General features: G+C 32.8%; 1 protein-coding gene across 1 annotated transcript in view; it reads right to left on the bottom strand.

Annotated features, from left to right (window-relative positions):
• Positions 1 to 253: 253 nt before the first annotated feature.
• The window catches only part of LOC120885689 (uncharacterized), a 47,735-nt gene continuing 35,728 nt past the window's right edge, over positions 254 to 12,260 (bottom strand). The window contains exons 13-18 of the mRNA XM_078022664.1: positions 9,971 to 10,061; positions 6,358 to 6,386; positions 6,190 to 6,271; positions 3,804 to 3,984; positions 2,843 to 2,957; positions 254 to 670 (exon numbers count right to left, since the gene is read on the bottom strand). Coding sequence (XP_077878790.1) covers positions 254 to 670; positions 2,843 to 2,957; positions 3,804 to 3,984; positions 6,190 to 6,271; positions 6,358 to 6,386; positions 9,971 to 10,061 — 915 coding nt within the window. The remainder of the gene's footprint in view (positions 671 to 2,842; positions 2,958 to 3,803; positions 3,985 to 6,189; positions 6,272 to 6,357; positions 6,387 to 9,970; positions 10,062 to 12,260) is intronic.

Here is a 12,260-nt window from a genome sequence, read left to right as displayed (position 1 = left end):
TACACATTTATGAGGTAGAGTGTTATTTCAAAATGGGCACACACTGTATAACAATCAGATCAGGGAAATTGGAAGACTTATCACTTCAATGAGGTCTAAGTTGTATTTGCTGGAAATCAGTTATGTTTCTGTGTTGAGACAGAAAATGTGTTTATAATATTTGAATTTTTACATTCATTTAGCCATACACAAATATCACTTTGAGTGCTCCTTCAAAGATAATTCAAATAGTTTACTTGCTTGATACTTACCTTCATTTCCTGCTTTCTCTTTCCATACTGCTGTCTTTTTGTAAAAGACTATTTTCATGGATTAACCTCATATTTCTGCTCTCCAGAAAGAGACGGTATCTTTCATTCTCAGCTTGCAATTGTCTTATAATGTCAAACTGTTGGTTTTGTTTATGATTTGATGTTTCAATTTGATTTTCAAATTTGATTTTAATGTCATGAAATTCCTGTTGAAGCTGTGTAATTTCACTTTGGAGTCTATATATTCTCCTCTGTCTAATAGATTCCTGATTTCTGATGTGTTCTTCTATTTCCCTTTGTTCATTTTTATATGTATGTCTTTTTTCTTGTTCTGAAACCAAAGTCCTTACTCTGAGAGTATCTCTTTTCTGGCCAATCTCATTTTCTAGGTCACTGGTTGTCATTTCCAACTGTGAAACCTGTTTGGAAGGAAGATCAGGATACCAGTTATGATATGAGAATTGCACACATTAATAAATGATAGAACTAGGGTCAGCACTTAGCATATGTATGTTTATCAATAAACACAATTCTGGAAAGCAGGGTGGGGCCAAAAATATAGGCAAGTAGTGAGATTTTTAAAATATTTTTATCTATCTATTTGTTTACTTAAGTGATGCTGAGGAGCAAACCTAGGGCCTCACCAGTGCTAGGTGAGCACTCTATTTCTGAGCCACAACCCCAGCCCCAAGTTGTGAGATTTTATCCAAGCCTTCCACCTCTGCTTCTAGTGCTCATCCACCATTCTGTCCTGTGCATGTATAAACATCAGAGAAGGCTTGTGTTGCAAGATACTAATGGCAAAAACAATTTCTAAGTTGCTGCTCAGTATTATTTGTTTCTTCTTAGTGAAGTTTGAAACATAATAAGTGTGAAATAGAGAAAATAAACTGACCCAATTTTTTAGGAACAAATACCAGTAAGTTATTACTGCGTACATATCATGGTATATCATTATTTACCAAAGTGTTCTATATAAAATAGGGGATTACTTGAGGCAAAGTATTTCTCTTGTCAAAAGTGGGGAAATGATATCCAAAAACCAGGATCTCTGCTAGCCACATTTTTCCTTCTTACTTAAAAGTGGTATAGTAAAAAGCACATCTTCACATTAACACACCAAGGGAGAAAAATCATTTCCCCAAACCAGAAGATATATTGTTAGAAATCAAGGGTTTTGAGATCCTAGAAAAATCATCAAATCCTGTGAAAAATATTAAAAGCCTTTTCTCTGAAACAGGACACTGTGAAAACCACCACTGGAGTGCTGCAGACAAATGGAATTGAATAATAACATTACTTAATCCAGTGGGACAAAAATGCCAACATCCTCACTCCCTAATATGCACCTTATGGTTATACATTTATGTTTTTCATGATGGATACAGTTACTAGTCACACACACACACACACACACACACACACACACACACACACTTGAAAACAACAGAAGAAAACAATTGATTTCAGTTTTGGCCCTATTTATCAGTTTTTGTTTGCAAAATGTTTTGCTGGAATCCCATCTTGTAAATTCAGGCAAACTGTTCTCAAGAAAGTTACCTATAGGTGTCATTTTGTTCTGTTGAGACCTAGAGACCTTTCAGTAGGTTTTAGTCTTATCTCAGTAGGGAGTAGAAAGTCTAAAAGCTTAATTAATAGTAGTATCTTCAAATTAAATAACCATTCAAAAGAAGTAGATTATTAAAGCACATAAATCTTTATTACACATGAATTACTCAAATTTAAACTGCATAAATGACAGAAAAAATCCTCAAAGAGTAAAGATATTTACTAAATACAGGATAAATGCAATTGTGAAATTTTTTTAAACAAAATCTTTTAACTATTTTCAAATCTATTTATTCTATACCTTAACATTTTAAAAATCTTTTTATTATCTTCATTTACTTTTTCTTTTAATTTGTCCTTATTTTGTTCAAAAAACAGAGAATCATTTCTTCTATTTTCCTATTTTTAAAAAAAATACTTTATTTTTTTTGTAGTTGTAGATGGAAATAATGCCTTTATTTTTTCTGTTTATTTTTTTGTAGTGCTGAGGATCGAACCCAGTGCCTCACACATGATAGGCAAGCTCTCTGACACTAAGCTATAGCCAAAGCCCCTCCTTTTTTAAGGCACATCTGCAGTAAAATTGATAATCATATCAGTGATTAAACTCAACTCTTTCACTCAGGAAACAAATATGGAGCATCTACTAGATGCCAAGATTTGCAATAATTAATCTTGCAACAAATGTCATCAATTAATTTTAGGGTGAAATAAAATTTTGTTTTAAACCAAAATAATAGTGTCACACTCCACATACCAATGCTTTGTGAGAATATACACTGCATGTACAAAGGAGATCCTAGAAGATTATGTATTCTGGTATTGTGGTAGATGTCTGAAGTTTGTGCAAGTACACACTTATGATGATTGTATGTTGGTACAATTGCCAAACAGCATACTTCTCAGATCATATACCCTTCATGAAGTGAAACATGGCTGCATATAGTATGTTAAAGGGATAGTATACATAAGTTTGCTGAAATAAAATAAAAAATTTAAAAATGTACTGAAAGCTCATTTACCTGATTAAATTCATCTGCTGTAATATTTAATTCTATATCAAATTTTCTGACAGATGTTTCAGGTTTCTTTTTAATTTCTTTATTATCTTCATTTTTTATTTCATTTATCTGGTCCCTATTTGGTTCAAGAAACAGAGAATCATTTCTTGTATTCTCTTCCTTTTTAAGACACATATTCAGTAAAATATATTTATCTTAAAACTGAATTTTCCTGAGAAAAAATAACTTTATTCTACCCTTTATGTTGCTCTTATGGTAGCACTTACCTTGTTAATCATTATGTATTTTGTAAACAACTCAAAATCCCCTTTGGAACAAGACTGAACCTAATATTTAATCCAATAATTAAGAGTATGGGTCTTTTCAACAAAGAAATAAGAAGAAGTTTTACTTATAAACCAGAGTTAATTTGAATAAAATAATCAGTAATTCCTTTTCATTTCATTTTTAAATGAATGTTAATATTAAAACTGTAGCTGAGGGTCTAGCTCAGTACTAACATATCTACTTAGTTGAACTAACCCCTGGGTTTGATCCTATATAGCAGAAGAAAAACTAAAAATGTTTTAAAATATTTCTGGACAGTGAAAAATGCCCATTTTATTATCTTTGGGTGAATTGTAAATAAAGTAAACTTTCTTGAGAGGAATTTAGAAATCTATCAAACATCTTTTTAAAAAGTACCTCTAATCAAATAATTCTACATTGAAAATGTATTCAGAGTAAATTAAACAATAGAGAAAACTGGTTTTCTAAATTTCATTCCTTGAAACATTGATTGTACTCCAAAAGGCAAAAATATAGATACAAAACCACCAAAATTTCTATTTGTTATATAAATAGATTCCTCTTCAGGTATGGTGGTACATGCCTTTAATCTCAGTAACTAGGGCAGGAGTATCTGAAGATTAATGCCAACTTCAGTAACTTAACAGGGACCTAAGAAACTAGCATATCATACCTCAAATGTTGAACTTCGTGTTTCAATGCTACATTTTCCTTTTTAAGCTCCAATGTTACCCTTTTTTCTTCAGTATATCTCTTTTCAAGTTTATACAGGTCATTTTCCAGTTTTGCTTTTTTTTGTAGTAAACACTGTGAGCAGTAACTTTTTTTATGTTTTATTATGTGATGTGAAGAACCTGTATTCAAATGTTTTAATTGGATAACAGAATTTGTATCAGGAAGAAAGCAAAATAGAAATAATATGTGAGTAATTTTCATAAGTGAATGACTCTATATTTCCACATGCAGTATTCATACACTATACAAATGTAGAGTACCTAAAACGTGTGTACCATGTTCTATGGGATAAAACCTCTTTTGTTGTTTAGCTTAAAGTCTAATGGATGTGCTTCACTGTGCCCAATAAATCTTGTCTTCTTTAGGAAGTATTTCTGATTATCCAAACAGAATCTTTTGCTTGACAAATATTTCTTTGTGGAGAAAGTGAATGTCACCAGGTTGAACGCAAATAAATATCTCAAAGATTCATCCACAAATCCACCTACTCAGTATAAATGTACCAATTCTTAGAAACAAAATTTTAAAATAGATAAAAATCATAAATTCACATTATTCACTATTTTTTACCTCATAAAAATAAATTTTATGCAACTCCTGTTCATCATTAATGGCCTCCAAAGTGAGTGATAATTTTTACACTTTTATCTGTGACCACCCTGTTACTTATCTGAAAAGCTTTATCTGAAATTGTGACAATATTATTTGCTACTCTAAAGACACAGTGTGCTTCATGCACTCCCAGTTGATTTGGACTCTAGTTATTGTAATAAAATTGTTTCTTTACTCAAGCCAACATTAGTACTTTATCAATTTTTCCACTATATCCTTTTAACTTAAACAGTAAATTGTTTATTTAGTTGACAGTCCATTTTGCTTGTGAAGAAGAGATAATCTTTTCAGTTATCTCTGTGAAAATAGTGTCTATTTATTTGACTCATTAATTATTTTTGAGTTTCTGGTAAGTGCTAATGTAGATAAATGGTATCAGAGATAATGTCTAGCAATAATGCCTGAGCTGGGATATAAAACTGATATTATCAGCCAGCTTAAGGGAAAGGATAAGAGCTTGATAAGCAGTAGCAACTGAGGAAGATGACTATTACATTGGATCTGTATTTGTCTAAATATGTAGGGATCCATGAAGAGTAATACCTGAGGAAAGCGTAGAGGGAGGAAAGAGATAAAGATAATTAGGCAAAAATCATATTATGAAAGATTTATATGTAAATGTAAAATATTTTGATATTCTTGTTCTAAAGAATGATTCATGTCATATTTGCAGTGGAAGTAGATTACCCAGAATGTGGGCATGTGAAGATGATGTGAATGGAGAACAATAGTTAGAAGGCATCAGTGCAAAATAAAGATGACACAGGCCTGAACTAAGGGAATGTTTCTGAGCATTTGGGATACAATATTTTCACTAACTCAGTAAAGAATAATGTGTTATTAAATTTAATAAGTAAAAGAAAAATTCCGAGTCTCTGTGAAATGAGACTCTGTCCAAAACAAAAACAAAAGGTGTCAAAGAAGATGTAAAATTAAGCACCTGAACTCTTTAAGTTGCTTGTATTTATCATGTGATTTTTTTAAAAAAAATTAACATCTTCCTATTTCAATTAAATGAACTTGTGTTTTTTCTCTGAACTATTCAAATAAAAAGATTTTACAGGATCATCAACTTTAAAGAGAAGGCTGGCAGCCAGTCTCAATTGTAGAGCAACTGCTCAGCATATTAAAAGGCCTCATTTCAATTATTCCCTCCATGGAAAAGAAAAGAAAACAACAATAACAACAAAAAAAAAACTGTTACCTAAAGTACAACATATGTTTATTGCAATTACTCAATAGTTTGGATCATGCACTGGAAATAAAATAATAAATTATTTTAAAAGATGTCTCTCTTATATTTCCCAAACTAAACCCTACCCTCCTGGCTCAAGTAAATTTGTGCCTCAATCTTTTAGGAAGATGGGAATATAGTTTTGCCCCACTGCCTATCTCTGCCATAAGAATTTTAAAACTATATTATTTTTAAAAAGATTACATTCTGATAATTTACCTTTGAGAATCCATAAATGTTTAAGGGATTACTTAGGGAACTTGAGACATAGTAAAATTTGAGAAACAGTTCAAATTTAAAAACTCTTTTTCATATTCAGGAACATATTATTTAAGAAAACATGAATACCAATATTGAGATTGATATTTTCGAGGATAAATCCTCTCATTAAATTTAGAAAAAAAAAGAAACAGGGAAACTGCCAGCATTTCAATGGTTTCCAGGTAACTTTACAGAAAAATTGTACTGCAAAATTTACCTGATTTCAGTGTCCTTCTTTTTTGCTTCTGTTTTGACTTATATAGAAGAGAATCTTTGATTATGATGGAAGGCTTCATTTGCTTAGAGACAAAGATATCATATAAATAGTGTGTATTTAATCCAGTACCCAGTTAATACAATGAAATAATCATAGAAGATCAATTACCTTGCCAGGAGCATGTGAGTTCTGAGATACTGAAAAGGAAAGAAAATATATTCTCAAAAACCCCAAATATAAAGAGAACTACTCTCATAATCTTACACAATGAATATGAACCCGAGTCCCAGTGGTTATATATCATAAACATGATTTTAACTTTGGTGTGTCTGCTTGTTTGGGACTTTTTTTGAATACAGCCACATGTCTAAAATGTGCTAGATCAAAATTGGAAATATAGCTTTTGTAATTAATGTTCCAATTTTGAGGTCACATTTGCCATGACCATAAATACATAATCAAAGGATATATGTACCAGTGAAAAGATGCAGAATTCTGGTGAGCACAGTGATCTGTATTCAGAGGAAAATAGAAGGATCTGAAAAGTTCAACATGAAAGCTGAAGGAAAAACACAGCTACATATATCTTCCAGGAAACTGATCCGAATTATTTAACACTTTTTTTCCCAAGTACAGAACCTCTCTTTATTTGCCCTACAATTTAGTAAGCCCAAATTTGTGATGGGATTCTAGGAGAAGGTTTACTTAATTTCACCTCAGAGAGTTTTCTGAAATAATTAGTTCAGACATATGCTTTTAGAAGAGCAGCTAATACACATGTCCTTGTTTTTCATACCCATGTGGAGCACTAGTGATTTTTTTCCCCTGTAGCCTCTTATTTAACCAATGTCATTTTTCTTTTTCCATTCTTGCACAAAGATACATGCCCCACAAAGAAAAAATGTAGGACAAGGCACAAAGAACTGAGATATGGCAATCCAAAGAAAAAGAAATCCGAAAACTGCCGGAATTATCAGACACTAATAAACCTTTGTATTTTAGTCATTGGAATATAACTAAGATGAACAGTTCTGCTAGTTAAGGAATAAACTTCATGAAAACTATGAGTTAAAAAATGAATCTGATGTGGTATATCTTGTCAGATTATCAAATTGTTTAAAAAAAGGGGTTGGCTGATCAAAAAATTAGGTATCTATCAATGATCAATTTGCTCAGTAATAAAGTGAATTAATGGCATGCTCAAGTTTTATTCCAAATCATCAATAAAATATTTTTATTTTATGTTATTTTATGTTTACCATTTTTGGTAAACATAATGATAATAATAATAATATTTAAGTAAATAGCTGTCTTGAAAACAAACAATGTTTCAGCAATGCTAAAGTTCTCATATGAATGACTCAAATGGATGTCACATACATCATGGAAGCTGGTAGGGGTGGAGAAGAGAAGTTTAATTTGAGGTTGATACACTGAAAAGCGATGAATTGCATTATACCAGTATTCTCATTTTTTTATCCAAAATTACCTAGGTAATTCTTTGGTTTCTCTCTAATATTGTCTCCCATTTAGCTTTAACCAAGAAACCTCTAGAGCCAGAGACTTGATTATTTCCATTCTTATTTACTTTCCATGTATTATTCCATCATATTGTCTTGAGAAATTTCCATAATTATGCCTGATATTTATGACATAAACTGTTTTTTCTTTCACTGGGACTACCTCATATATTTTATAGCTTCCAAACTAGGTAACAAGCATGTGACTTATAAATTATTCCTTTTTCTGTCTACTCCATCAGTTCCTGGACTTAAAGAGGACACTTTTGCATCACATTGTAATCAACAGCTTTGTTTATTCCACCCACAATTGAGTTTGTAGTAAGACCTTGAGGAGAAAACAGATGCCAGTGATGATTTACTTTCTAGAGATGGAAATAATGGAGACTTCAAAAGTGAGGTTATGTGCCAGAGGCTAGAAATGCTGAGCATGAAATGTTGTGCATAGAGAAACAGGGTTTAAAAGAGAACATGAATGAATGAATGAATGAATAAAATATATAGAACATATTTTTATGATGATATAGTGATTTGTAAGAGAAGAATCAGAGGACATTGCAGGCAGAGAGAGGGATCAATACACACAGTGAGGAAAAATTTGTATCATGAAAGATTTCTAGGAAAGTTAAGGTGCTTGGACATCCATGATCTAAAGAGGGCTGATAGTCATATGTGCAGTATATGCATAAATAACAGGACCATCCTCAATGCTATAGCAGTTTAACAATAAAGGACCTGTACATGATGGAGATACATAATGAGAAGGCCACAGTGCACTGGAAGTTGATGCCAGTGTGAATGGAGGGAATGTTTCTGGAAATACAGAGGATAGAACAATTTCAGTGAACTGTGTAGAATGAAGACTAATTGCAGAAACAAAGAAAGAAGCTGGGCCACAGGAATGTGTGATTCTGCTCCTGACTATAACTCAAGGATTCAAATAACATGTGTAGTAAGTGCAGCTACTGTGAATGTTGCTTTCCTTTATCATGTAGTTTCTTCATGGCACTATCTTCCTATGTTGATGAAAATTCTTTAAGAAGAATATGGGTATTTTTCTGAGGCTTGGATACACAAAACACACCAGAGAAACAGAGAGGTCTGTGGGAAAGGATCAGTGGGAGATCAAATGCTTAGCATGCAAAAGGATCTCATTAGTGCCCACTGAGAATAACATAAACAAACAAACCATGCCATAGAAATATGAGCAAGTGCTACTTTGGTATGTGGAAGTACAATTTTGATTTACAACTTTTAGTCAAAATTTCTAGAAAGAAGGTTCTCCAGCAATAATGGATTCATTTTACAGGAAAGGAGTAAAATAAATTACAAATGATCATACATTGCATGCTTTCATGCTATAAACTGACCACATCAGTGGTGAAGGGAACAAACAAAAATATACCATAAAACAAAACACCAGTTCTTGGAATTAGTCCATAAGCGTGGTGTCATAGTATTTCTCTTGTCAATGAGTTTCTCCTGTGTCACAGATTGGCACTGATCTCCTGGGTTCAAGCAAAAACCATATTTTCATTCTCTCAGGCTTCTCGGTTCTAGCCCTGCCCCTTTAAGCTCTTTTTCAATTTAGGAGGGATAGAAAATCAGCCTCATATTCCAACCAACCACTGTAATGACTCCAATGTGGGACACATAATTTTAGAGACATATATGATATAAACTCTTTTAATATATTTTCCTCATGAATTTACAGAAATATTTTGAAACATGGGTGCAAGCATCAACATCCAATGTTGTGGCAAATCCTCCTGACACATCGTGGAAAAACTATATATATCATGTATGAATAGCTTGCTATCCTTTCTAATATGTTTCACTATATGCTTTCTAGAGAAGTTATACAATAAGACTTACCTGTTTTTATTTTCCATGCTTCCATTCTGCATTTTTCTTTCTTTTGGAATTTTCCACCCTTTCCTGACTATCACTGATTCTTTTCTGTGTGTACTATGTGTACTCACTGCCTTTCTCAGCCTTCACTTTCCCTTCTTCTATCCTTTGCCTTATTTCAGATTTACCTGTGACAGACGCATGTGTCAAATGCAACTCACAATGCAATTCCTTTAGCAATACATCCAATTCAATCTGTGGCTAAACTTACAAAATATGCCACTTCTTATCTTTGTTTACCCCTACTAGTTATTTAATGGGCACATTCTTTAAACAAGTACTACATACCAGTGGTCATATATTTTGGCTTTGATCTTTCCAATGTATTTTACATTCTATGTGGTTCTTACCTTGTCCATGTGCATTTATTGCCTTTGTGCTTGGTTCAAATTTACTGGATACAAAAGCAGCACACACCTCTCGATGTTTCCCAGAATCACTCTGGTAAAAATAATGACAATAATAAGTTTCATGTAGTTTTCTGCATCCCTTTCTGTTCATCATTATATTTATAGTTAGGAAGACATTGCAATTTCAGATTAGACCATTACATTTTCTGCAATGATATTTCCATCTGAGACATGATTTCACATGCTGTCCTGATAGCTCCTCTCTTCATCTGGCTACTGATGGGGAACATCAGGAAGAATGAAAGAGGAAATGTATTCTCTTACACCAAACTCACTGATATGCATATATCCCAAACAACTAACATCAGTGCTTAATTAGTAAGCTCTGCATTCTCACTCAAATCTAAAAACAGAGTAGAAAATTTATTTAAAATGCTTTTGTGAATTAGATTTCATGTTATACAGATTCAACATTTCTAACAATGAAGTGCCAATTGTTTTATTTATTTATATAATACTTGTTATGATAAGAGACTATCCAATGGGCCACCTCCAGTAGGAATAAAATATTCTTGAACTTGTTTCATTTGAGTCTCCAGAGACTTCCAAATATTCACTTCATTGAGCAAAATATTTACATAGTCAAAATTTCATTAAAAAAAGAGAGTGTCAGTAAGAGAATGTGTCTATATTTTATATTCTAATTTGTTATATATGACAGAAGAATGATTATAATTTATATTACACATAAAGAGCACACTTTTTCATATCTCTGGTTGTATACAAAGTATAGTCTATATTTTATGTGAACAAACAAGCACACTCAATTTGGTTAGAGTATGCAACACTTTTCACTGAAGAAGGAACTAAAAGGAATTTCAAAAAAGTAAGACATTAGCACAGCATCATGCTGTGTTTCTTGACTGACTACTTTCACAGGTTGCAGCCAGAAAAATCCATGGATCTGCAGAACGAATAAGATAGCCTGTGTGGAAATACTGGGGACCCTTAATAGGAATCAGTGATCAGATGAAACACAGAAATCATAGATTTTAAAACAAGATGTACATTCATAGAAGAAGTAGATGGAACAATGCCACGGAAAACTAGTGATGTGCAAGCAATGAATTTCCCCTTTGGAGGGCTGAGGAGAATCTCACTAACCCAATTAGGCAATGGCAAAAAGCAAGAAATAGGCAGTTCTCAAATCAGGAATTACAAATTGCTCATAGATGTACCACATTTGGTTAACATCACTAGAATTCAAAGAAATACCATTCATATATGAATTGATATTTCAGATGTTCCCAGTCAGAATGACATTTATCAAGTAGTCAAAAAATATGTTCAGTGCAGGATGTGGCAGCAAAGTCCAATCCTACACTGTCAGACAGAAAATTATGGAGATTCCTCAGGATTCTAGGAATATGACTGCCATATGACCCAACTTTTCCACTCCTTGATCAGAACCCCAGTGTACCAAAACCAGCATGCACATGTGATTTATGAATGTTGCTGTTTTAGCACTGTTGTTTTAGTCATGATTATAAAGTTATGGAACTAAATCTGATACCCATTCACATTAAAATGTATTAAAAACACAAAAAGACACTTGGCACTGATTCTTAGCAATATACTTATTCATTGTACCCCACTATGTCAAAATCAATACCATCCTTTATATGAATTCAGTGCCCTAAAATATTCTAATCTACAAAAGGTGCAACAGCAAGATCTCCTTAAGTATATAAAGGAAAATATTTTAGGAAAAAATAGAAAAATAATATAGATTCCTCTCAGTTCAAATACAACATTTTCAGCAAAGGAGGGAGTTGAATTTTTTTGAGGTGTATCAACCAGTATTTGAAATATTGTCAAATCTTCTAGGCAGAATGGGATTGCAAGTGCCAAGAGCCTCTTCATCCCATGTACATTACCATACTTTTCCCCCAGATTTTAGAAAAAAAATTCCTTTCTATTTTAACTTTTATAAGGTGGACCTCTGTCATGGAGGCACCCACAGCATGTATTAGGGTGGTATAAAAATGAAACTGAGACATAGATCTGTTGATAGCTCTGGGCAGCTACATTTTGTTTCTGTGGTCCACCTAAAGATTAAAACTCCTGGCACTTTCACTGAAACATGTTGTTTGACATTCTGTGACAGCAAGTGCCAAGGTTATGTCTAGTAAAAAAATTGCTCTCCTTTAAAACAACATATATGTGCCTACACATCATGTAGGGTCAAGCCACTCAGTTGAGAGGCACTTCAAGTTCTTGTCCACATTAT

Source organism: Ictidomys tridecemlineatus, chromosome 1 (genome assembly GCF_052094955.1).
Source record: "Ictidomys tridecemlineatus isolate mIctTri1 chromosome 1, mIctTri1.hap1, whole genome shotgun sequence".
NCBI lineage: Eukaryota > Metazoa > Chordata > Mammalia > Rodentia > Sciuridae > Ictidomys > Ictidomys tridecemlineatus.
This window is presented reverse-complemented; position numbering and strand designations above follow the sequence as displayed.